General features: G+C 42.1%; 1 protein-coding gene across 1 annotated transcript; it reads left to right on the top strand.

Moving 5' to 3' along the window:
- On the top strand, positions 1–26,727 carry ZNF365 (zinc finger protein 365). The gene is made up of 5 exons (XM_077778660.1): positions 1–106; positions 1,682–2,437; positions 15,448–15,628; positions 22,995–23,032; positions 23,770–26,727. The coding sequence occupies exons 2-5, from the start codon at positions 1,695–1,697 to the stop codon at positions 24,029–24,031; spliced, it is 1,224 nt and encodes a 407-aa protein (XP_077634786.1). The 5' UTR covers positions 1–106; positions 1,682–1,694; the 3' UTR covers positions 24,032–26,727.
- The last annotated feature ends 247 nt before the right edge of the window (positions 26,728–26,974 follow it).

Below are 26,974 nucleotides of genomic sequence, written 5' to 3'. Positions count from 1 at the left end.
CCGGCTCAGCCTGATTTACGGCTCTGCTGAAAACCGCTTCGCTCCCGCAGCAGTAGCATCGGCCGCGGCGGCAGCAGCAGCGGCTGCAGCTGCAGCAACAAGTCGGGTAAGTGGCCGCAGCTGGGCTTNGGGAACTCGTGTGCGCACGGATCCACTCTGGCGCTTGGGGCCGACCCGCGGCGGAGCGGGGGCGGGGAGAGCCGGGACCCTCGGGGCAGCGTCTTTGCCAGCCGGTCCTGGCAGAGGAAATTAGGGTTTTACGGCCAACCCTGTGGACTGGGTTTCCGCTGGGCCCTTCAAAGCAGGAGTACTCCTAGAGTATGTGATTACCCGCTTCCCCATCAGGGATGCCACCCCTTTACCTTTGCCCCCCCGAATCCAGACTTGCCTCTCCTTCACCTCTCGCCTGCCTTCTGGGCCAGGGTGTGCATCCTATGTCCACAAAACTGGTCGCTAAACAGGCAGGTGTAGCACAGAAAGGGGTTCCCCTCTCTGGGGGACCAGAGGTTTATTAACCAGGAGGCTTTGCCTAGCTGGCTGGGGACCATTTGCGCCTCTGCTTTTGAAGAGGTTGAGGGCCCAATAACAACACTTTTCAAGTGTAAACCCTTAGCTGAGCTTCCTCCCTTGAGGGCTCAAAGCTTGTTACATTTAAGCAGAAACCACTCGGGGAGGGAATAGGTATACCCTGTTTGCAGAATAGGGTTGCTACCAGTCATCTGTTGCTAGGGCTAAAATAATAAATTCCTTCAAAGAAATACGAACTCGCTGTTATTAGAAGAGTTATGCTGTACCTGCCTGGTTCAAACATCGGTCATCTCTAGAAGTTACCGTATTAAAACAGGATCAGAGAGGAGATAAATCCATTCAGAGCACTGTATTTTTATAAAGTCTTGGCCATGGCCCCACTTGGGTCAAAACATATCTGATATCTTGAATTCCCAAATGTCAGTAAATATGGAATACGGGGGACAATGATAACATTTTGATTTATGTCATCACAGCAATAACTAAAGGTGGAAATCTCAGGTTGAAACATTTCCAGCATATTGTGTGCTTAATGCCACTGCGCCTAGCTTGAGTTATATCTTTCCTGTGCTTGAAGAAAGATCGCTGAACTTGCCCTCTCAGGACAAATGTTGACAATTCATGTGAGTTTTCTTCATTTTTGGAATTCATGCTTATCAGGCTTGTATCCATAAAATAGGGCACAGGTTTGCAGTTAGCGTACTAAATTCAGGAGGGCAGGAAACTTGAATTCCACTTCTGGATCTGCCACTTACCATCTGGCTTTGAATTAATTACTTTACCTCCTGGCTCCAGTTTTCTCATCTGCTAAAAGAGAATGGTACCCACCTTTTTTTTTTTTTAATACTGGGTGGGGGTTGGCAAACTTTTTTTTGTAAAGGCCAAGTAGTAATTTTGGCTTTGAGGGCCATAGATGTCTCAACGACTCTCTCACCTTTGTGCTTAGTGCAAAAGCAGATTAGACAATACAGAAATGAGTGACTGTGGCTGGATGTGGCCCACGGATCATTTCAATTTTAGTATAAGATATTATATGCAAAAGTCATTTGAAGCCAAAAGTTCCTGCCCTCATGGACATGGGCAGCAATAGGCATTTCAGCAGCATTTTTTTAAACAGACATGTAAACTACCTGTTTTATTTCGCCCTACCCAGGACTCGAAGAGTAATGCAACAGAAGGCTTTTGAAGAAAGCAGATACCCCTGGCAGGAGTCCTTTGAGAATGTTGCTGTGTGCCTGCCATTCCGCTGCCCGAGGTGTGGAGACCATACCAGATTTAGAAGCCTGTCTTCGCTGAGGGCCCATCTGGAATTCAGTCACAGCTACCAGGAAAGAACCCTCTTGACGAAATGCAGCCTCTTTCCATCCCTCAAAGACACAGACCTGGTCACTTCCACAGAACCCCTGAAACAGGGAAAATTGCAGAGCACTGGCAACGTGGTGAAGCAGAAGCCCAGCTATGTTAACTTATACAGCATTTCGCACGAACACTCCAGGGACCGGAAGCCGTTCGAGGCGGTGGCAGAGCGGCCCGTGTCCTACGTGCAGACCTACACCGCCGTGGACCTGCGTGCAGACTCGCTGGAGGGGCCACGGGCCAGCCCCGGCCTGCCCACCTCGGACGCCAAAGCTGCTTTCGAGGCTCACGTCAGAGAAAAGTTCAACCGGATGGTCGAGGCCGTGGACAGGACCATCGAAAAGCGAATCGATAAACTCACCAAAGAGTTGGCCCAGAAAACTGCCGAACTGCTGGAAGTCCGGGCGGCCTTTGTGCAGCTGACGCAGAAAAAGCAGGAAGTGCAGAGGCGGGAGCGCGCCCTGAACCGGCAGGTGGACGTGGCGGTGGAGATGATCGCCGCGCTGAGGCAGCGCCTGACCGAGTCAGAGGAGGAGCTGCTGAGGAAGGAAGAGTAAGTGCTGCCGTGCCTTCGCTGTAGGCATCTACCCCCAGGTTACAAGCACGTCTAAGGCGAGGTTTGGTTTGGTTCCCTGGCTGCATTTCTCACTGGTACAATTGAATTTGGGAGGCACAAGACTTTGTGATATTATTTACCCTCTCTGTGAATAGGCTGCAGCCCAGCAGCAGGAAAGTAAAAATATTTAGTTCTTTCTTGCCTTAGAAACTACAGAACACTTTTGGAGAGAGGAGTAGCAGTCTCTCCATGGTGGGATCCATTCCCAGCACCAGCTGGGGGGTGGGGGGGTTGAATGGGAAGGCAGAGAGGGGGCGCCAGGGGAGCCAGTCCTTGATAGCCTCCACGTGGTAGAGTCAGGAACGGGAGATGCTGTCTTGCTCAAGTGTAAAAATATGCTCTAAATACCAGTAGTTCTGGCTTCTTTGCCATTTTGGATTATCTGCTCGTGTTAATTAAATGTTGGTAGCTGAGAATCCATTTAATTATAGTTTTTATTCGGAAGAAGCAGACATTAGTAAGCCCAGAGGAAACTTCCTGATACTGCTGACTTCTGTGATTTAAGTTTGAGAATTTTCTTTTTGGAAAATGGTATGTTGATACTAGAATAGGTCAGGCCTGCTTGCAAAGAGTTGACAAGCTATTACTTTCATAAACATCATACTTGGAAAAGCATTTCCTTATCATTCATTATGGCATCCACTCAAACTAGAAAAGCATACATAACAATGCAGTGTATTTCCCAAATGCAGAATGTTGGATTTAATTTTAAATGGAGGCTCAGAATTCATAGAATCAAAGGGCACACAAATTGGTACACTAAGATAACCTAGAAGGAGGATTTCAAGTAATTTGGATTATATTACAGAGATGGACTTAATTTCATACTTTCTTTGCCCACTGGCACTGTTATATCATGTATTGTCTCTTAAAGTATAGTAATTAAAGTGCCCTCCATTTGGCAAGAGGCTGAGAAACCCTATATATTAAAGAGATCATCATCTGATATCACTAAATGCCTACTTTCAACCTAAAGGGAAAGCCTGCTCTGATCAACTAGAAATGTTTTTAATTACAGAGTGAGGACGGATTTGAATTAGCCACTGATTTACTTTGCTTTGAGGGAAATGATCTCTAACGAAGTTTCTATCTTGGCTGGCCGAGTTTCCTGGTGGGAAGTTGGTGTCAATACCCATTACGGCCACCAGGGTGATTTACACTGCATCACTGGAAAAATGGCAGATGGGTTCCCCTATGTGCAAAGAAAAGCTTAGAATTAAATTTGTGGTGTTTCTGTTTGATTGACGAGCAATGAATTTGAAAGGAAAACAAACTAACTGTGCATATTTATTTGTCATGTTTTATTTATTAATTACACAAGTCAAAATGAACATGGAATTTGGGCTGATGGTTGCCTGGAGGGGAGACAGTTTGACGGCAGGGAGGATCAGATAGTTAGATCTAGGTTGTTGGCAAAGTTCTAACTTTTATTTTGGGTTATGGGTTCAAGAGTGCTTTATTATTTAAAATATGTGGCTAACTGACTTAGTAAAACGTGGGCCATGCATGGATCAATTGTAGTAATGTTAATCCAGTGTGGTCACCTGAGGAACCAATTGAAACAGTAATACATACTTGTAAAAAAAAAAAAAATTAACAGGATGGAACTGCATGTGCTAAGAGTCTCCCCTCTTCTCCAAGCATATCATACTCCTTCCTCCAGAGACAGCCACCGTTTAGCTCAGTGAATGTCCTTCCAGACCTTTCCTGTGTACATACAATCCTATGCACTTTATATGCAGAGAGAATTATTTTCCCAAATGGAATCATGACACACACTGTTCTGCCACTTATGTGTGGTTTGCTTTTGTTTGCACACAGTATGTTGTAGGCATCTTTCATGCACTGAATATAGGATGTCTCATTCCTTTTGGCTATTGCAGTGGTATTCTGTGGTGTGGATGCTTCGTGGCTGATTTCATCAGTTTGCTATTAATGAATACATGGTTTTGTTCTTCCCTAGTATTAAAAATAATGCTTCCCTAAATATCCTTGTACATACATCTCTGTTCACGTTTTTGTGAATATATGTGAAGATAAATTATGAATTGGTTTTTAGTATGTCATTTTGGACTACCAGGAAAAAAAAAAGCAATAACATTAAAAAACTTTAAATGGAAATACAGTGAAACTGCCTTATACTTTTAAACATAAAATTAACAAAGTCTTCATTTTTTTTAAAGCTTTCATTTGGCCTGTCCTATCAGTTTCTGTATTCAAGTCTCAAATAATCACTCTTTCTGTAAATAAAATAGCACTGAAAGGGTCTTGTTTCCAGGAAGGACACTGGAGTTCTTGGTCTGAGAGGGTGACTGTGGCCAGCCCCCTCGGAGTCTGTAGTGTTCAGCCTCCCTGACGCCCACCCCTGCCCCCAAAACGGGGCAGCAAGCCAGCTGCCCAGCTGCCACACCACTGAAACTGCATTAATTTGACTGGATTTGCCTGGCTAGGATGCACGCCTTGCCTCTTCGCCATCCTTCACAGAGCTGCGCCTCCCACCAGATATGTGACCTTTTACATATGGGAAGACCCTATTTGGCTGGTGCGCAAACTAGGAACTGTGCCGCCCTGCTAACCCCCTCCGCATGAGCTCTCAAGACTCATTTGTGAGAGGAAGTAGGTGGTTACAGTCCGATTTGAAATTGACTTAAACTCTGGGGACCCTTTGAGACACAGATGGTAGATTCAGTTTTGAAAAACATGCAAACATCTACATGAGGCTCTCTTACTTATGGATTTTCCCCTCTCAACTTTAAAAATACTTTAAAGTGAGGCTGATGAGGCTCACTTGCTTCTGGATTTCACATGAGGCTCTTCTGCTTACGGAGTTGTTCTCTCAACTTTAAAATCCTTTCTTTCAAACTGAAATAAAAGACTCAAGGGCCGCTTCTGCCCTGCGGCTGTCTGCAGACTGACTCCTGAAGAGGAGACTGGACTTGGGGAAGTTCTAGGTACGCTTTGTGACAGAGGAGGTTGTCTGAATAAGCAGCATCTTGTATTCTGGTCCCAGGGAGTCTCATTACAGTCTGTAGAGAGGTATCTGTATATTTCTGGAACACACGTCCAAAAATGTGTGCATTGTCTTCACAGAGCCTCTGCCACTTTAAAAGTCCTAACTTTAAAAGTCCTATTGAAACAAGTATTTACTTATTCAGGAGTATTCAGAGCTATAGGTTAGCGCCGCCCGTAATCAGGTAAATCAATCCCAGCCAACCTTGAAGTAAGGTATCCCTTAACAAGAAAGGGTAAACTTGGATTCCAGCTGATTTATGGCTGAGTTGGTCACCCAAAGTTTGGAGGACATCAGTGTAATTACAGTAATCCCAAGTTTTCTTGTATCTCCCACTGCTGGTAAGGCTGGAAAGTCCTAATTGAGCACCCGTGATGTGCCTGGCATTGTGCTGGGTGTATATAGGAAATATTCATGCTTTTTTCCCCGAGGGGCTAACACCCTACATGGGAAGAGTAAAATGTATCTCTGAACATGTCCGTGTTCAGACCCAAGGTAGTTTGAGCAAGTGCCTAAACACAAGCCACGGTTTCAAGTTGATAAACCATCAGGGTGTTTTTATGTGGAGAGGCCAAACTGGGGGAGTAAGGAGAAAGGTGAGTATTTGCATCAGTGGCCAGGGGAGATTGACACTGAAGGGAACAGCAAGGAGAAGGGAGACTATTGCAGATGGCCCCTGAGGAGATCATGTGATTTAGAACTGGAAAGTGCTTCTTGTCTCCTTCAGGATAACGCTCGCATTTTACAGAGGCAGAAAATAAGGACCAGCACAGTGGAATGACTTGCCCAAGGACAAAAATTTAGTGGCGGAGCTGAAATTGAAACCAGTATTCCCTGTGTCTCTGCTGAGTGCTTTTTCCCATTAATTCACTGTCTCTGCCAGACTTTTGAAAATGTGGTATTTGCCCAAAGCGTCAAGACTTATGTAATACTGAAGCTGGCCCATTTTGGAGTGGGCTTGCTTCTTTGCTGTTTTGAGAGAGCTGCCATGGTGACATCATTTATTTTCCTGATGAGATTAAAGGAAATGTCAGCTGGCATCAAAGGTGTTGGGAAATAGGGAAATGTTAGCGTCATAAGCGTGGTTATGATGTTAAGCTTCTGGAGCGCCAGCCTAGGGCTTTTAATTTTCAACGAGGGCTTTTAATTTTCAACAAGGGCTTTTAATTTGACTCTCTGGATGTCCGAGGCCACTTAAAATGGAGCATGTGCTACTGGCAGCCCTTGATTATGGTGACGGCCCCTTTGTAATCCTATCTAATTTCCATCCTACTCCCTTGCAAGCTACGATAGATACAATCTTTCCCTTCTTGCTTCATTATTTGCCCTGTTCTCAGCTGGGAGTCAGCCAGAAGACAGATCTTGCACTAAGTGCTTGCTGAATGCCAGGTGCTGTTCTAGGTCATACAGTAGTAAACCAAATGAGTCCAGTTTCTGCTCTCATGGCAGGGAGAAACCAGGAGGTAAAATTAAACATCTTGATAAGATAAAAAAGGCATAAAGGCATGCCCTGAGCCAGGTAATATGCATTTGAGTTTCTGTCCAAAGCTGGCTCTGGGATGCTGGCTTTTTAAAGGTAAGTTTGCCTTGGTAACTTGCTTTGCACAGCCAAACCCTTTCACCACTTAATTACAGCATTCCTATTTTTGATCAGCTAAAGCAGTGAATAGACAACTTGGGCTCCAGATGGATCCATTGCTAGGAAACAGGCCAGGAAAAATCATGTTACATGTAGGGTTCAGTGGGACAGGGAGGGGTCTGTTTGTTCCACATTTTAGTGTGTTTATAGAAATGAGGTCCTCTCTTTCCAGGCTGTTTTCCATGCAGACTTACAAACTAATATAGGATAAGCTAGATGTCAAACATGCCCTCTTATGGATGGTAAACTTTGTGGACCAAGGAAAATATTCACTTTTTCTCTGTCTCTCTCACATCAGTGCACTTTCTTTTTCTCTCTGGACTGAGGGGCTTAGAATGTAGTGTTGACCTACTTCTTACCAATAAGAGTGATTTGATTTACTTAGGTCGATCTTAATGAGAACTATAGACCTTTTGGTTTAGTCAAAGAAACTGAAAGAGGAGGCAAAGGGTCACCAAAAGTCGAGGTGACGTGACTTCAGACAGGCCACAGGTGCAGATTCCACCCTGTGGGGCTCCATGGGGTACGTCGGAGCCAACCCTGAGCTCCCAGGATTGTAGCCAGGCTCCCAGCATTGGAAGCTGGTTGACTCCAGCTTCAGGATTTGCCTCGTGGCTGACATTATGGTCTGTCTGAAGTGCTCTGTGATCAATAGCTAGACTATTTTTAGGCAGAGGTATTTTTACCATTTCACATACCTCCAAAGAGGTTCATAAATCAGTAATGTAAAATGAAATTTAAATAACTTGGTAGGGCTTTGCCTTTGGGAGGAGAAGCTGATTTTAAAGTGTTGTTTAAGAATAGAAGAGAGGCATCAATTTTAGATCCCACCCTCATCCTTGTGGGAGGTGCCTGTATTGTGGATCACTTTTTGGTTGTATGCCCCAGTACTTGTCTGGAAAAAGATAAAAAGAAACCTCAGGATCTTTTTGTTAGTTACAGATTTTCAACTAGACATGTGGTTGTACATTTTGTGCATTCAGTAGGAAGTTTTTGTACCCCTATTGTGTGCTGGGCTCATTTTTGGTACTGGGGTAGCACAGCAGAAGAGCAGGCAAGGTCCCTGTCCTCACGGATCTCACAATTGAATGGGGCAGATGGTATGACTAGCCTTCTCTGTAGTGTGCGGTTTGATGGGGGCAACGTTCTGTGGGAGAACACAGCAGGTACCTAACCCACTCCTACGCATGTGTGGGAAAGCTTCCTAACAGGAGAGCCTTGAGATTAGAAGGCTCCTGAAGAGTGGGTGCTAGGTAAAGACAGAGGAAGGGACTTCAGTGGAAGAACAGCATGTTCAGAAATAAGAATCTGGCTCAGAGACTGAATGAAGGGAGTTCCCTGGTGCTGGAGCAGAGAGGGGGGTGATGTGCATTTATGAGGCCCAAGGGGAACGTGAGGATACAGCATGGGCATGAGAGCTGGACACATAGGGAAATAACTGTAAATTATAGTACATGATATGATCAGTGTGTTGTCTCTTATTAACAATGCATGGTCCAATGCCTATGTAAAATTGCAGTGGGCACCGTGGTGCATTAATGCGCATTTCCCTCTTTCTCTAGACCTGCTTCTAATGTTTATTTTTGAGAGGTAGGGAGGAGGGGCAGAAAAAGGGAGACACAGAATCTGAAGCAAGCTCCAGGCTTTGAGCTGTTAGCACAGAGCCCAAATCAGAGCTCAAACTCATAGATCACAAAATCATGACCTGAGCCAAAGTCGGACACTTAACCAACTGATCCACCCAAGTGCCCCTCTCTACACCTGCTTCTAGAGTATGATACACATGATAGTATATCTTTGATTTTTCTGAATTATTTTGTCTTTAACTCACCTCAGAAGAAGTAACTGAGGGGTTCAATCTGTAAAAAATGAAATATTACCTGTGTCTCAGACCTTATGGCCATTCTCTAAATGAATGAGTGCATGAGGGAAAAAATAGTTTTTCTAAATAAAGCTTTGATAGCATTGAAAGGGCTTTTTCACTCATTGCCTCTTTATTTCTGAATCTCAGGATACTGACAGATTGCTAGCTCTGTGAATCATTCTGCCGTGAGCTTCAGACCAGTTTCTTATCCTGTGCTGATACTTTTTCCTTTAGTATCAAATATTGGCTTAAATAAGCGTATTTTCCGCTGAAGCTTAGTGCCTTGCATTCTATCATATTTAACTTTATGAGAGAGAGAGAGAGAGCATGCGCACGCACACGTGTGAGTGGGGGAAGGGCAGGGAGACAGAGAATGCCAGACAGGCTCCCTTCTGCTAGCTCAGAGTCTGATGGGGAGCCCAATCCCATGAACCGTGAGATCAGGACCTGAGTCGAAATCAAGAGTTGGACTCTCTCAACCAACTGAAATACCCGGGTGTCCCATATTTAACTTTTAAAAAAATATGTGTATGAGAAGTCAGTGATGGGCCTGGAAGTGGCCTAGAATCACTTAGTTTCCCTGAAGCTGGTTTGCACCCACAGCCTGACTGGATTTCACTCAGGTTTGCTTTTATCTTCTCTCCCATCTGGGCTTCCAGCCTTCTCACTGTATTCTAAGTCACAGGGTTAACCACCTAAAATAAAACCGCACAGTCTCTTCTCTCTGATGGCATCGTATTATTCTTTTTCTTAGTTATTCTGCTTAGCTTTGTAATTACATATTTCTTTCAGTATTTGTTTCTTTTAATGTTTGCTTCTCCCAGGGCACCTGAGTGGCTCAGTCAGTTAAGCTTCTGACTTCAGCTCAGGTTATGATCTCGCAGTTCATGAGTTCAAGCCCCATGTTGGGCTCCATGCAGACAGCGCGGAGCCTGGAGCCTGCTTCGGATTCTGTGTCTCCCTTTCTCTCTGCCTCTCCCCTGCTGGCATGCTCTCGCTCTCAAAACTAAAAAAACATTTTAAAAAAATTGTGTAATGTTTGCTTCTCCCACTATATCAAGGGTTAGTATACCACCAGCCTGCTCCAGCCTGCTACCTGTTTTTGAAGAGCTTGTGAGCTAAGAATTTTTAATTTGAAAAGAAATTCGAAAGAAAAATAATAATTCTTGACATGGAAATTAAATGAAATTCAAACTTCAGTGTCTGTAAATAAAGTTCTATTGTTACACAGGCTTTGTGGTTCTTTTGTACTAGGTGGAGTTGAATAATTGTGACAGAGACCACATGGGCTGTAGAGCCTAAAATATTTACTCCCTGGTCCTTTATAGAAAAAATGGGCTGACCTCTGGGTTAGGCACTAAGCTTCATTAAGATAGTAAATTTCATGGGTTCACAAGTGCCCCAGCACTAAGCCCAGTACCTGTTAATATTTAATAAATGCTTGTTGAGTTATTGGGTAGTGCAGTAAATAAATATATGGTCTGTGACTACATCTTTCTTTTGTTCCAGCCCTCATCGTCCACCCTCACCTGAGTTCTGAGGTTCAGGATCACATGTACACACTGTGTCAGCACTTCTCAAACTTTTTGGCTCCCCTTCTCCTTATACTGCTAAAAAAAAAAATTATCTGAGTTCCTTTAAAAGTTTTTGTTTATGTGAGTTTTATCTATCAATATTTATTGCATTAGAAATTAAAACTTAGAAATTTAAAAGCACTTATTAATAAAGTACAGCAATAGCAATAAAAAATCCATTACTTGTTAACATAAATAACATATTTCTAAAAAATAACTATTTTCCCGAAAAACAGTTTAGCAAAGGGAAAGGCATGATTTTGAGTTTTGCAAATATTTTTAATATATGACTTAAATAGAAGACAGCTGGACCTTGTTACTTATGCATTTAGTCTTGCAAATTTGTTGTTTGGTTGAAGTAGATAAAGGAAATCAAACCTCACGTGTGTCTGTAGTAAGAAAACGGAGGGGTATTGAGTAGGTTTTTCAGAGAACAGAGGATATGCTGCTTTGATACTATGCCAGAGGTCAACAATTGGTAGTTTCTTCAAGAAAAATGGAGATATGGGGGATGCCTGGGTGGCTCCGTCGGTTAAGCATCCAGCTTTGGCTCAGGTCATGATCTCACTGTTAGTGGGTTCAAGCCCTGCGTCAGGCTCTGTGCTGACCGCTAGCTCAGAGCCTGGAGCCTGCTTCAAATTCTGTATCTTCTTCTCTCTCTGACCCTCCCCTGCTCACACTGTCTCTCTCTCTCAGAAATAAATAAAAACATTAAAAATCTCTTTTAAAAAAGAATAATGGAGATATGGAACCTGTAATCATATTAGTGAATATTTTGTCCTCCCTTACATTGAAATCCATTGGTCTGCCTTGCACTTTGAATGGATGTTTTACTATTTGAGTTGTAATTATTAAAGAGATTACAAACACAATGTGGTTAGACCTCTTCCTTTTTCATTCAGGAAATTCCCAAGATTCCTTGGGGAAGTAAGAGGTGTTTCTGGATATTGTTAATCCAGATTGAACAGGATGTGAAAGGGGAATCTGAAGTCATGCACACATGCGATTCCATAATTAGTCACTGGGTTTTGTTACAGTTTTGATCTAATACAGACACCCGAACATATTCTCAGTATGAGGAACTTCTCCAGCCATTGTCTTGTATAACCTCTCACTTAAAATTAAATAGTCAGGCTTGTTTTAACTGTCTTTTCCTTTTTCTTTTTCTTTCTTTTTTTTAGTTGATGGGAAACATTCATAAACTGAAATTAAGTTAGTATAGGTGCCCGGTTGGTTGAAAAATACAAAGGGTGTTAACGTCTCAGCTTCAGGGCATAAGGTAATTGGATGAGGGAGAGGTTAGAAAAAGATGCTTCTCTTCTACAGCATGACATAAGCACTCCAGCATCGGCTGGGAGCATTAATGTTAATTTGCAGAAGTTTTATGTAGAACCAGTAACAAAACATTACATGATTTAAAAATACAGCCACAGTCACAAACTATATTACACTTAGATTTGTTTTCTTGCTTTTGGAATGTTAATCCTATGGGATTAAGCTGTCAGATTTGCTGTTTTACATTTTAAGCTTTACAGCCTGAGAGTCCCCAAATAGTAAATATGCATAGATTAAAAAAAAAAGACTGGAAGAAATATATTAGGATGTTGATAGTAGTTACCTCTGGGTGTTGGGATTATGGGTCATTTTTTGTTTCTTCCTTGTCCTTTTAAAGTATTCATTACAGCGAATATATGTTGAACATTATGTGTCATGTATTATGTTGAATGATGGGCTTAGAGCAGAGAACAAAAAAGCTTATTTGGCCCTTGCTCGGTTAGATCTTCTAATAGGTCAACTTTTATGTTTCCCATAATAAATGTAAAATATTTCTGTAATGAGATAGATATAGTAAACATTATAAACCAAAATAAATTGGAAAAGAATACACTGGCTTTTATTCTATGTTTCTCTTTTGGGTAGGGTAGAGGGTTGTGGGTTTTGGTTGCTTTCCCTATAAGTACAGTTTGGAGACCTGGTTCATGATTAAGGTATCCTAAATATCACCTATGAAGTATCTACAATGGGCTGGACTCTGAATGGACAGACACCTTAATGCTGGAAAGAGGAAGGAACAGACATTTCCCAGGCTGTGTTTTCTAGCTGTACTTTTGCACTGCATCTAAACGATCTCGGCCTTTCCTAGGAGCCATGTGGATATAGCATGTAGCATGCTGGATGTAGCACCTGAATGAAACTTCCATTGTTTTGCTGCTAGTTAGGGTTACCTAAGAGGCAGATCAAAACTGAATGATGGTAGAGCTTGAAAATTGGCTTGAGTCTGTGGCCCAAACAGCTTGGAAAGTGCACGTCTTCCATTCAGCCCTCATACAGAAACATCTGGAAATAAACTTGAAACTTGATAATGGAAGCAAACTCCTTTCCAAAAGGACTCTTTTTTTTTTTTATGTGAATATTTCTTAGCTACTGAAAGATAATAGATTTATCATGGGATTGGGGTTTATGTTTGATCCTGGATAGGAAACAAGAAAAAAAAGGGATTACTATAATAAGCAATTCTTTGATGATCATGTTAGAACCTGTCTCTTTTCTATTTTTATAAATGTATAATTTCCAAGGTTTTGCAGAGACCTTTGACTCTCTGGGAAGTGTCAGAAAAGTTTCAGTATGGCAAAGTGCGACATATTTGTGAGGAAAAAAATGAGAAAAAAAATCGCAACTCCTTGTAAAAGTGAGTCACTGACTAGTTGTACAGAATAAAGGAGCTGGAAACCACTGCCAGCTATTTTGTAAGACCTTCTGCCAAACTTCCTGGGCCAGACCTACCTAAAGTTCTGCTTTCAAGAAATTATGGAGCTAAGTGGAAGGTGCAGAGAAGGCAATGAATTTCATCAACTGTCTAGAGCGACTGCATGAGGCTAGATGTTTATTTGTTTGTTTGTTTATTGAGCAGGGGAGGGGCAGAAAGAGAGGGAGAGAGAGAATCCCAAGCAGGGCTTGAACTAATGAACAGATCATGACCTAAGCAGAAATCAAGAATCCCTTAAGGGACTGAGCCACCCAGATACAGTGTGGTTAGGGGTTTTTTTTTGTTTTTTTTTTTAAAGGGATTTCTTAATCTAAAATGAAAGAGGCTGGGAGGATAATGATCAGTCTTTAGAATCTTGGTTCTGGGGGAGCCTGGGTGGCTTAGTCGGTTAAGCGTCCNTGTATAATTTGAACATGGCCAGAAAAATGAGGGGGCACTCCTTGAAGGTCGAGAGAGATTCTGAAGATCTATAAAAGAAGTGCTATGTCCAACAGGTAGTAAAATTATGGAATTCATTACCTCTGGTGGGCGTGGCAGAACATATGAAGGGAAAGGCTGAAAGGATCTTCATAATTTCTTATTAAGTAAGGCAAATTGGATGAAGTGAGTTGTGATAATAAGCACCTGTTGGTCGTGTGTGTATGTGTATGTGTAGAGTTGCTCATGAGAATGGCTATCAGATTGTTATATTGTTTCAGGATAATGGGGTCTCCGACTATATTTTCTTTTATATTTCTGATGTGTTTGAGTTTTTATAAAAAACTGACTTCTTTATAAATCAGAAAAGTATGGTTCTCATATATGGATTAGAAATAAAAAGACAAAAAATAGTAATAAGGTTATTAAAATTTTTCTGTGGATGGAACTAGAGTGTATTATGCTAAACGAAATGTCAGAAAAAGACAAATATCATATGACTTCACTCGTGGAATTTAAGATAAAAAACAGATGAACATAAGGGTAGGGAAGCAAAAATAATATACAAACAGGGAAGGGGACAAAACATATATTCAACAGACTCCTAAATATAGAGAACAAACTGAGAGTTGCTGGAGGGGTTGGGGGGGAGAGTGCTGGACTAAGTGGGCAAGGGGCATTAAGGAGGACTCTTATTAGGATGAGCACTCGTGTTATATGTACGGGATGAATCACTGGATTCTACTCCTGAAATCATTGCACTATATGCTAACTTGGATGTAAATTAAAAAAAAATTTTTTTTTCTGGATTTGTGAATCACAACCAGTTATGTGGATAAAGGAATAGTGTTTGAGGTATTTTGCTCAGCTTTTTAGGGAAGGGCACCCTGCACGTTGATTGTCCTGTGTCCGCTAAAATAGCTTTCTCAGCGGACCATGGATCTACCTCAGGATGGCATTTCTTGGACTGTTTCACTTTTAGCTCAGAAATACACAGTTGGACAGGGTGACTCATTTTATGCACTAAAGTACTCAGCATGGCCTTTTGTTTCCTCTCTATACTCTTTTCTCCCCCAACAGCTAGACTTTTAAAATGTAAGTCAGAACATTTCTCAAAAGCGTCCAGTGGCTTCTCATGTAATCTATAAGAAAATTGGGCATCCTCACGGTGTCCCCTGCTCCGCCCATCCTTCCCCTTCCCCCACCATGCTCCAGCCACACAAGCCTCCTTGCCATACCTCAGGCCTGTCTGTGTGTTTCCACCCCAGGCCTGGCTCGCTCCCCCCGGCTATCTGCATGGCTCACTCCTTGCTTCCTTCAGGTATCTGTTCAAATATTTCCCCATCCAGGTCGTCCCTGACTCTCTAAAATCTCACTCACACTCTCCCTCCCTCTGTGACTTTCTGTCTCCTTGTGCCCAATGTCAGTTTTCTCTCTAGTGCTTACCACCACCTGACATGTGTATTGATTTGTATATTTTATAATGACTCTCTTTCTACTAAAATGTAATCTCTAAATGTAACCACAGAAATGCATCGTTACCTCTTTTGTCATGGCCATGAGCATTCTGCCAAGGGCGGTACCTGACGCATAGTAAGCACTCAATAAATATGTGCTGAGTGAATGAATTCCTGTCTCATTTCCCCACTCTGTGTTCTGACATTTTTGCCTTGCAGAGAAGTTGTTACATTCAACCATTTCCTGGAAGCAGCAGCTGAGAAGGAGGTTCAAGGGAAAGCTCGGCTCCAGGACTTTATTGAGAATCTGTTGCAACGGGTAGAAGTGGCGGAAAAGCAGTTAGAGTACTATCAAAGCCAGCAGGCCGCTGGCCTCCACCAAGACATCAGGGAGCACGTGGTAAGTCACACAGGTCCAGCCACCAAGCATGTAGTCCTCGGGTATGGCGAGATTGGGTCCAGGACAGAGGAAGGGGGAGCTGGGGAATGACTTGCAGGAACCTTCTGGACATCGTTTGAAAGTGCTGCCGCAGCCACGCCTGTGTTATGAAATGCCATGGGGAATCCAAGATGAGATCTAGGATGCATGGTTGTCCTCCACCCGCTGCTCCACACCAAGATAGACCGGCAAAAATAATTTTATATTATAGAATAACAGAGTTGGAAGTGTCCAAACAAATTATCGGTCTAAGCCTGGGTGACCAGGTGGATTGGAAGGTATTGTCCTGTTTGGGAGCTCTTCAGGAGAATCTTAAGAAAGCTTTGGCTTTCTTTGCAACAGCAGGATCTAGACACGTACCTCTTTCTTCTTTAATAGGAAGGATAGCACCTTCAGATAGTCTCTATAGTTGAAACCTTCTTTAAATAGATTTTGAAAAGGTCTTAGAATATTTCACAAGTGGCAGTTCTAAAAGATTTTTATAGATTCTAAAGTTCTATATAGATTTTTGCACACAATTTTACATATTGTTTCAGGGACTTAAGAAACCCCTAGAGCCCAGACAAGAACCGTGCAAATGGCTGAAGGTCCAGATTGTCCTCAATGGCTCGATCAAGATTCCCCAGTCTCTTTGGGGGTGGGAAGAGGCACAATACCCACACTCTAGATGAGGGAGATATTTGGGCAGATTTGCCCTCCAAACAGTTTTTTCTTTCTTATGAATAACAAAGCCAAGAAAGGATTTTTGAAACCCCAGAGTGGTTTACTTACAACATTTTCATGATCTATTGAACCTTATTTATGCTTACCCCCTTCCCAAAAGATTTAAAAATGGTTCTTCCACTTCCCCAAACATGGACTGTATATGTCAGGAAAAGAAAAATAGGAAACATTTATGCTACCCAGAATGTTGGAAAAGTTGCTATTGGCTGATTAAAAAGTTTAGTTGGAGCATTCTGAAAGCCAAGAGTGAAAGGAAACATGTTAATAAAAAAGAAGGAATGAGATGAAAAACAGGATAAAAGAAGGAAGGTGAGAGGAAGAGACAGCAGGAGGAAAAGGAGAGAGGGAGGAAGGAAGAAGTAAAGAAATCTTATTCAATCTTCCTGTAATGTAGACTCAGCCTTAGAGCAGTGCAACAATGGGAGCTCTAGAACTTTGGGTCAGGAACAAAAATAGACGGGAAAGAAGTAAGTTTGTGACTTCTGTGAGTCCCGTTACTGTAATCAAAGCAGTTTCAGTCACATGCAAGTTTATTGTTTTCCTGTTGGTGTCTGTGGTCCCCTGAGAGTGAGCCTACCCTTCCCTCCTCAGTTCCTTTCTCACCCACTCGGGAAACTGAGAGTCAGTCATAACTCACGGTGGCCGGAGGGACACTCTGAACCCTTTCCTGCGTTTTTCCCATCCTGTCCTGTATCGGAAGGGAGTGCGGCATGAAGTCATGGAGCCCACATGTGAGGTGAAAGGCCTGGCTTCCAGATCATTCGCACCCCTCTCCTGACTGGATGAGACCATTGGTCTTCCTGGGCTTGTTATTCTTCTACTAAAATGAACCAGTTGGGGCGCCTGTGTGGCTCAGTCAGTTAAGCATCCGACTTCAGCTCAGGTCATGATCTCACGGTTAATGAGTTCGAGCCCTGCGTCCGGCTCTGTGTGGACACCTCAGAGGCCTCTTGCCTGCTTTGGATTCTCTGTCTCCTTCTCTCTTTGGCCTTCCTTCGCTCATGTCTGTCTGTCTGTCTCTCTTTCTCAAAAATAAACATTAAAAATTTTTAATAACAAAACTAAAATGAAGCAGTTGGACTAGCTGCTCTCTAGGGTCTTGTGCCTCTTAAATTCTCTGATCATCACCTGACTTCAGTCGTTAAGAATTCTAAAATTAAATGTAGCATTAATAGCTTTAGTGTTTAGGCTTACAAGTAACCCAGAGCTAAGAACTGTGTAAAATTTTACTGTACTAGACCAAGAGGATCTTAAAGAAAGAGAGAAAACAATGGAAGGCAAGGAGGAAGAGAGGACACCTAATAGTTCTCTCTCTTACTTATATTTCTGTGCTCACTTTACTCTGCTCAGTTTATTTTTCCAGTTTGAAAATTAAACATCTTTTCAAAGACATTGTTAGTCATTATTTTCATCACAGTGGACCGCATAGTCAGAAGTTGTACGGTATCTCAGCTGCTCAAGTCGGCTATGTATATATGAAGTTAGGTGCGTGTATGCCTGTACACACACAACACACATGTAAACACACATAAATACGTAGATATATAGGCACACATTTGTACACATACATATATACATCCAAACACAGCAGGAAATTGATACATAGTTATGTTTCTGCCTTCTGTGTTCTAAACATGACATGATCTACCTTCATCAGACTTAATCTACCTAAGGAAGAATTGACTAATTGAAAGACAGTAAAATGCAGTTAAGATGACAGTGGGGAAGGTAGAAGTGAGCGCTGTGTGTGAGTAGGACATGGTTAGGCCACAGTGAGGTGGACCGTGGGACTCCCATAGGGAGGATACATCGCCCTGAGAAGACCAAGAATGAGGCACTTTGTTTCTGAAAGGATTGAACACTTTCCCTCTTTTCCTGAAAGTCCTCTAAACTCTGCTTTGGACCATAACGTACCAAGTTACAATGCAGTCTGCAGTCCCTCAGAGCATTTCTCCCTTCTCTGTTTATCTGTGTCATCATAATAATATACATGCAGCTGCGAAACTAGAAACAGTGTCTTTGCTGAAATGCGCATGCTAAGTCTGGCATCCCAGGGCTCCTGTGGTTGTTATACACACACACAGAAGCTTGGGTGCTTTCAGCAGGAAAAGCTTCAAATCATAGCTTTATTGACTTACTTGGCCCAGCTTAGTGAGGGTACAGAGCCCTGAGCAGCCCAGACTTCCAGAGGCTCAGCCCCACCCCGGAGAGCTCCTTGCCCCAGTGCACCCTGGAAGGAAGCAGCGCATTCTGACCCATTCCCTCCACACCTCAGCTCACAACAGCCTGCCTGCTATCCCCAGCCAGCCTGGCTCTTCATCGCTGCTAAGGGTCCATCGCAGAATCAGCGTCTGCCCTCTTCCCTCTTTTTCTCATTACCACCTCCAGATAGCAGTGAAACTTCTAGATAGATGTTTGAGTTGCCCCTTTCTAAGATATGTTCTAGCTTTACGATTCTTTTGTTCCTTAGAAAAATTTCTTTCCCCTCACATTTAGTGCCTTTTCTGAAATACTGTTTCGGCCTCTGTATTTTCCCCCTTCATTCCCTTGAGCATTTGTGTTCCTTTTTCACCTGGCTGATTTCTAAAAATGAAACATGCTTACTCAGATCCTTTGTCTTTATGCTCTGAAAAATGCTGTCGAATTAGACATAAACTGACCTAATATTCCATCTGCCAAAATCAGGCACAGAACTGCTCAAATGGAAGGTCATGAAACAGTTCGGATAATCTTATTTTAAGTGTTGCGTTTATTTCCTGTAGGTTGCTAAATTAGGACTAGCTGCCATTCATTTAATACATATTTATTGGGGACACAGCACTTACTGGGTGCTGGGGAAACTGGGTGAATGAGGTAGGTGAGGTCCCTGCTCTTGTGAGGAAGGCGATGGCACCATAAACAAGTAAACCTATAACAAAGATGGTTTCGTGCGGTGACAACCCCTTTAAAGAAAAAAGTAAGGTGATGTGTCTGAGTGGCCCTTATGGTCAGGCACAGCCCTGCAAGGGAGGCCACATTTGGACTGTGACCTGAATAACCAGAGGAAGGCAGCTCTGCACACTGGGAAGTGGCTTAGGAGGGAACACGCTTGCATGTTTGCGTGAGAAGAGTTGAAGTCAGAGTCAAGAAGGATCCAGATCATGCCGGGGTTTCTGGGTCACATAAGGAGGTTGGATCCATTCCAGAGCAGAGAGAAGCCATTGACTGGCAAGTTGTGAGCAGGAGGTGAGCTGCTTTAGCACAATCACACTGGCTGCTTGGGGGGAATAGATCGAGAGGTCCAGGACTGGGTGGCAGGTTAGAAGGCTGTTTATGGTGCGGCAGATGGTGGCCTGGGGAGAGCGAAGGTGGAGAGAATGGCAGGTATGGGGTAAGTCGTGGGGATAGAATTGACCATGCCAGTTGTCCTTGCTGAAGGATTACTTTTTTAGCAGGTGAGGGAAAGGGAGGAATCAAGAATGAATCTAATGTTTCAGCCTGAGCAGTTAAGCCTACAGTGCTGCTGTTTACACAGAGCAGAGGTTGGAGGAGGGCCGGGTATCCAGTTTCTCTAAGCCAAAACAACCCACGACACCATGTGTGGGTTTTAGAAGTTCTTGGATTGGATCTCAGTACAAAGTTACTTATATTTTTCCAACCTGGAATCTTCCTTAAGGACTCACTCCGTCCCCATCCTCATAGTCTCCTCCTCCTAAACAAACAAAAAGACAAAGTGGTTGAACAGGGAGGAAACAGACAATGAGGTGGGTTCAGGAGGAAGAGGGTTTCCATGTGCCTGAGGCTCTACAGCCACAAGGAACAGTGGCCTCTTGTGTTCACAGGGAGGAGAGCATGTGAAGTTCTGTGGGGATTGTGATAGCGACCCTGCCTCCACCCAAGCCTCTTGATCTGTAGGATCACTGGAGAAATTCTGACCCACCTATGGATTCCACGTAACTTTTGTGTACAAACTGCTTGCTTTTACACAAACACATACTCTTCAAGAAGGCAGTGCAGAGTGAAGTCTTGTTCGGACTTGGAATGTGCTAACATGGGTTTGAAGCCCAGCTCTAAAACTGGTAAAGATTAAGGCTTCAAACCAGCTGCTTAACTTTTTGGCCTTACTTTCTCCATCTGTGAAAGGGGGATGACAATGTGTATCTCATAGGGTTGTTTTGAAGCTTAATTGTGGTTATGTAGTTAGTATTTTATCCCATGGGTGACATGTGGACATGCACAAGTTACGGTACCTATATATATATGTGTGTATGTATGTGAGGCTCATGGCTCATTTTTACCCATATTTGTGCATTTCCCTTTATGTAATATACAGTACATCCTTTTAATTTCCTGAGGTCCCAGCAGGGTCCATCAGCGACGTTCATAGGTTTTGGCTCTTAAAATGTTTTGGAAGTCAGGGACCTCTTTGAACATTTGATAACATTGTTCACCTTTTCACCATGGAGGGAAGTATGTACGTGTATGTCCACACAATAACACACACACACACACACACACATACACACAATTTTACATAAAACCCCAAAGAGTATTATATATACATATACAACACATCATCAAACTATATGCTTACATACATATATATAGTAAAGTGAAAAAATTTGTTATTACTTAAGAATAAATTTTAAAAGTAGGAGGCAATTTATTTTAAAGTTTATTTTTTTATAAAAAAGAGACAGCGTGAGTAGGGGAGGGACAGAGAGCGAGAGAGAGAGAATCCCAAGCAGTCTTTGCACTGCCAGTACACAGAACCTGATGTAGAGCCTGAACCCACAAATCTGTGAGATCATGACCTGAGCTGAAACCAAGAGTCAGATGCCTAACCGACTGAGCCACCCAGGTACCCTAAAGTAGGTGACAATTTAAAGGAAGAAAAATCTTACAAGTTTTTTGTTTGTTTGTTTGTTTCACAGTGTACACATACACTAAAGTCCATTCAAGGAGCCGGGCTGTGGGGCTGTGGCGGATAACTGCCACAGTTAGCAGAAGCTTCCAGCCTGGTTCTTGCCTGAGCCATCTGTCCCACTTCCTTTGTATATTGCAGACCCTCACGACCCTCATGCAAGCAAGGTGCCTTTTTCTGTCCACATTTACTAATCTCGTGTTGAATCCAGCCAGTGTGAGCAGGGTCAACAAAGAAGCTTACTCATGACTGAGTCAGAAGGCAGATGCCAAGAATCCCATCTTGCCTTGCTGGGGACATGACCCTCAAAAGTTTAAGAAAGCTGCTTTCTGGGGCTCCTGGGTGGCTCAGTCGGTTAAGCATCCAACTTGGAGCTCAAGTCATGCTCTCACAGCTCGTGGATTCAAGCCCTGTCCTGTGTGCTGACAACTTAGAGCCTGGAGCCTGCTTCAGATTTTGTCTCCCTCTCTCTCTGCCTCTCCCCTATTCACACACTGTCTCTCTCAAAAGCGAATAAACATTTTTTAAAAATTAAAAAGAAAGAAAGAAAGAAAGAAAGCTGTTTTCTGATTTGCTTCTGGCCAAAGCTCAAGCTGCAGGCTGAAGACCTGGGGGAGTGGCCTTGCTATGCTGAACTTGGTTTCTCTGATTATTTGAATACAGTAGGGACTCATGCGTTGGCCACTCTGGGCCCCAACACCAGGATGACCCTTTCTTTTTTTTTTTTTTTTAATATTTTTATTTATTTCTAGGAGAGAGAGAGAGACAGCGTGAGCAGGGGAGGGTCAGAGAGAGAGGGAGATACAGACTCCGAAATAGGCTCCAGGCTCTGAGCTGGCAGGCAGCACAGAGCCCGACGCGGGGCTCGAACCCACGAACTGTGAGATCATGACCTAAGAGAAAGTCGGACGCTTAACCGACTACGCCACCCAGGCGCCCCAGGATGACCCTTTCTTCATATTTTCTTTGTCATCCTCTTCTGTTCGTCTGCCTGCTGATGTGACACCACTACTTTGAGTGAAGGCTACCCAAGGGAGGTCAGGAATTAAAAGTTGGGAATACACTGGGTCTGCCTCTAAAGTGGATGGTGACATCTGGATCACCAAATGATAAGTTATCAATTTGTTCTGCAATTGATATTTGAGCCCAGCCACAAAAGTGCATATTTTACGGGCAGTGGAAAATAATCTCAGTGATAGATGGCCTCGGGGACACTTGTGGAGTTGGTCTTCATATGCTCTCACTTTAGAAATGATGTATTTTAGGCAATAAACATTTTATGCCAATTTTCCCTTTAGTTGATACACTGTGACCAATGACAGCTGTAGTAAATTAGCTGCACATGCAGCCTGAATTAATCAAGAAGTAATGGCATATCATTCTAGTTTTATAAAACATGTTTTTTACATGTTGCTTTATTAGAGAGCTCTTTGACATTTTGAAATTTCTTAGATCTACTGATAATGGCTTCTTGGAGATCTCAGAACCGGGAGCCACAGAGGCTCCCAGAGTCAGTAGAGGCTGAGCATGAGACGTTCTAGTTCACTGCTGTGATAGCAGGTGCCATGGGCTGTGCTACCCATAGCAGTTACTGGCTTCCTTAATGGGAATGATTTCTTAAAAATAGAAGCGAGAAACATTTTTAAAGTCACATCCAACGTTCAAGCGAAGTAATGTTTTTTCTTATTTGTTTTCCTTCAGCTTACAGATATCTCCTCAAATAGGAAACCCAAATGCCTGTACGTATATCTTTTTATACTTGGGCCATTTGATAATGTTTGCATAATGTATTTTCCTATTACATTTTATGTAATATCTATATAAGTGGACTTGGAAGTCTTAGATGAAAATGTACCTGCTCATGTACCTGATTTTGTAAATTTGTGGTTATTATTTTTAATGATGCTGATAGCCTTATAGCATATGCCATATGGCAGTATGATAGTAGTACTGGAGTGCTTTTACAGTATTCTATGGTATAACTTTCTCTTATTGAGGTATAGTGTAACCATAATAGCTCTACAGTACTATTCATGTACTATGTGTGTTACATTAGATATCTATAATATAAACAGATGTGTAAATTTATACTATAATTCATGTACTTTGTAATTGCTATGATACTACTACTGTATACAGTCACTTAAAGAGTCCAGAGGTCTGGATTCTGGTCCCATCTTTTCCAGAGACCAACAGTATGTATTATCCTAGATAGTCACGTAAATGTTCTACATCTCAGTTTTATCACTGGTAAATAGAGCTGGCAAGATCTCCCTGGGAATTTGGCATCATGAGATCGTTTTGTGAAGGCCACAGGAATTTTTGTAAGAAAAATACCAATTTATATTTGACTTACAGGTGCCATTACTGCCACTCTAGTGTAGGGGTGATTGTGCCAGGGATGGGTTTTTTTTCTTTAAGCATTCTAAACAAAATCTTTCTTTCTGCTCCTCTCCCTCCACCTGTCCATCTGTAGAAGTAGAGGGCACCCACATTCTGTGTGTAACCACGCTGATCTCAAGACCCATTTTCATCCAAAGGGAAGGAGCTACCTGAAAAAAGCCAAGGATGACAGAGCCAGCATGCAGCCCGCTAAGTCCATTCACGAACAGGCTGAGTCCCCACGAGAACTCTGCAGACCATCGAAGAAAGGGGAGCCTCTGGGGTTTTGCCGAAAAGGCAACATCAGGCCCAAAATGGCCAAAAAAAAGCCAACAGCGATTGTGAACATCATCTGAAAGGGGGGTGGCCCTGGACCACCGTTGCTGGGCTTTGTGGAATGTCGTCCTAGGGCCAACATTAATGCCCTTTTGGATACATCCCATAGTAAGACATATTGGGGAAAAGAAGGACATAACACATTTATTTCGTGTCCGTACAAGCACCTGGATTAACCAGAATTTAACAAGTGGGAATCTCCGGCAACCAGAGGTTTATTACAAGCCCCTTTTAGAAGCAAGAGGCAGATTACAGAAAGAATTGGGGAAAAAAAAAAAAACAACGAATGCAGTTTTTATTCCAAAATTTTAGTAAAAGTTCCAGCTTGTAAAATAATTAGACCACTCTCCAGTAATTTCTGCACCTGGGGTGCAGGATGATTAAACCTAGGACTCAATGCCACACAAGATATCAGGCACTGGGAAAAAACTTCTTCTGTGTCTAAATTGTGAGGCAAGGAATGGAAACTCAAAGTTCTCATAACTGCAGTGAAATAGTAATATTTTTATGTGTTTTTAACTTTGCCCTCCATTAATTTGAAAGCTTCTGAAATAAGGATTGCTAGTTCCCCAATTATTCTGGTTAGTCAGGATTTCAGTGTTTGGGTTGCTTCAGGGACTCGTTCATGTAGACTTCAGTTCTCATTTCTAGTTTGTTCGATTCAGGTTCGTTGTTTCTCCGAATGCACATTTATTCAGACTTTGGGGAGCCTCTGCTGTCTTCTTTGGCTGTGTATTCTGCACTCTAAGACCAAGCCCCAGCCTCTGTCTTCATAGCCGTTACTATGGCCTGTGGTTGGGGCCGAAAAGCCCATAAAAACCTTAAAACCGTAAAACCCTTAGATCAGCACCCGTCACCAGTTCAGGGTCTGAAGGTTGTCATGCCAGCAGATTGCACGTGTAGTGCATTGAGAGCCAGCCTGGGAACACTGCAGACATTACTCAGACCTTTCCCAAAACCTACTTCCCTGGTCATATGAGCAGCCTCTGTGAGCTGTAGGCATGACTGTCTCCCTGCTGGCCTCACTCTTCACCTCCTACTGCTTCTGTGCCCTTTGATGACTAAATATACGTCCTTGCCTTTCAACCAGGTATTGGAAGCATTCACTGTACGCTGCTTTCTAAAGTAGTTTCTGAAGCAAACAGTGCATGTGGGATCCACAGTCCAAGACTGTCCTCCTTCCCTCACTAAAATAGCCTTTGTTTCCACAAGCAACCATCTGTTAAGAACCTCCTGCTTTATGATTTCCCTCAAGAATGAATTTTCATGTTACTTTTTTTTTTAATGTTAACAATATCATCAGGTCTTCTGCAGAGTTTACAAGTGCTGACATCCTTCTGGAAAAAAAGAGTAGTTATGTCCATCAATGTATACACATATATAGATACATATAGAACACAAAATATATATGTCAAGTATATTAATAATTTATTTTTAAATACTCATGCAAAAGGTGTGTGTTTGTGGTGGGTGGTTTTTAAACTATATAAGTTAGTTCATGTTAGTTGATTCTCTTATTTTAAAAATTAAAGCTGTAACCTAATTAACATTAGTAGAGTGATTGTTATTGCAATAAGCATCAGATTAGCAATGCATTAAAAATAGGTATAAAGCAGTTACTTAAAATGCCAGTAAATTGAAAAGTGTAACTTATCATTATACAAACATTTTGAACCTATTACAGTAAAAAATGTTGATTTTTGAACCTTCACTTTGACATCTGGCTCACGGGGATGGGCCATTCATATGGTATTTAGGCAACTATCAAGTGGAGGAAAAACACTGCTGTGAAGTGAATATCACTGTTTAGGCTAACACTGTAAAAATTGTAATGTTATAATTATTGTTTATTTGGAGAATTAATCTCCAAAGTTATTTATTATTGATGTTTATACCATGATTGCACTCTAGCCTTTTACATGCTAAAAAATGACTTGTTGTATTGCATGACCTTAGTCCCGTAACACATGTGTGCAATGGCAACAACTTGTTTTTAAAGGTGGTATAGCCAGATTTGGTTTTGTTTATTTAATGTAACCTACATTTTCAATTTTTATTTAATATGCCTAGAGGGCATGACAGTGCTCTTTGACAGTGGTACTCAGTGATCTCCAGAAAGCACCATAATGTCATATCTACTGTATGTACATTACACAAGACAGAGGATTTTAAGGTTAATTATATTAAAAAATTCTTTTTAATTCCAACTAAATTCTGACCTTCATACAAGGAAATGCATTATATATGTTGTGCTTCTTAGAGACGTAAATTTGCTATTGAAACATCAGAGCTGGCTCACTCCAAGGGGTATTCCACCTACATGCCATGGCCCAAGCCAGGTACTGTGCCCAGCTAGGGTCTTATTTTTAAATAAATATATAATATATATTTTGTCCACATGGGCAGTCAACCTGCGAGTTGATTTTTGAAGAAATTACCAAAGTTTCTGGGAAAACATGTTCAAGTTTAAACTGAAGAATGGATCTAATGTTGTTACTTGTTTTGTAGGGAAGAAATTTTTCTTTGAACTAGTCTTTTTTTCTTCCCAAAGTTAGGAATTCTCAAATGCAAAATTCAGGTTGCTTAGACACTGTTTTCCAGTATTCTGCAGGGTATATCAGTTGTATGGAAGTTGGAATGTTCTTTTCCCAGAATTGAAAAGAAAAAGTTTTTAGATTATCAAATATTATAAAAATAAAGCTATATTTATGACTAATGTGTCAGTATGTTTTGTCTAGTTGAAATGTTTCTGGGGAGCCAAGTGTACTAGTCCATTAACAGTGAACAAAATAGTTTTTCATGAACAAACTGTTCACTGTACATATAACCACCATGGTCTTGTACTTAGAAGCTTTCTTAAGAACTTAGCTTGATTGTTTTTGTTGATCACTATGCCTATATTAAAAAGTTCTTTTTACATATGTTCACACTGAGACGTCCTCATTAAAAGCCCATTTGGTACT

Source organism: Crocuta crocuta, unplaced genomic scaffold, assembly GCF_008692635.1.
Source record: "Crocuta crocuta isolate KB4526 unplaced genomic scaffold, BGI_CrCroc_1.0 scaffold167, whole genome shotgun sequence".
NCBI classification, from domain to species: Eukaryota; Metazoa; Chordata; class Mammalia; order Carnivora; family Hyaenidae; genus Crocuta; species Crocuta crocuta.
Note: the sequence above shows the minus strand (reverse complement) of the source record. Positions and strands in the feature narration are given on the sequence as shown.

What these genes read in the sequence shown, in the direction of transcription:
- ZNF365 (XM_077778660.1), top strand. Translation starts at nt 1,695, where the DNA reads ATGCAACAGAAGGCTTTTGAAGAAAGCAGATACCCCTGGCAGGAGTCC. An exon ending in GAGCTGCTGAGGAAGGAAGA is followed by an intron (nt 2,438 to 15,447) that starts GTAAGTGCTGCC and finishes TTTGCCTTGCAG; the next exon opens with AGAAGTTGTTACATTCAACC. An exon ending in AATAGGAAACCCAAATGCCT is followed by an intron (nt 23,033 to 23,769) that starts GTACGTATATCT and finishes GTCCATCTGTAG; the next exon opens with AAGTAGAGGGCACCCACATT.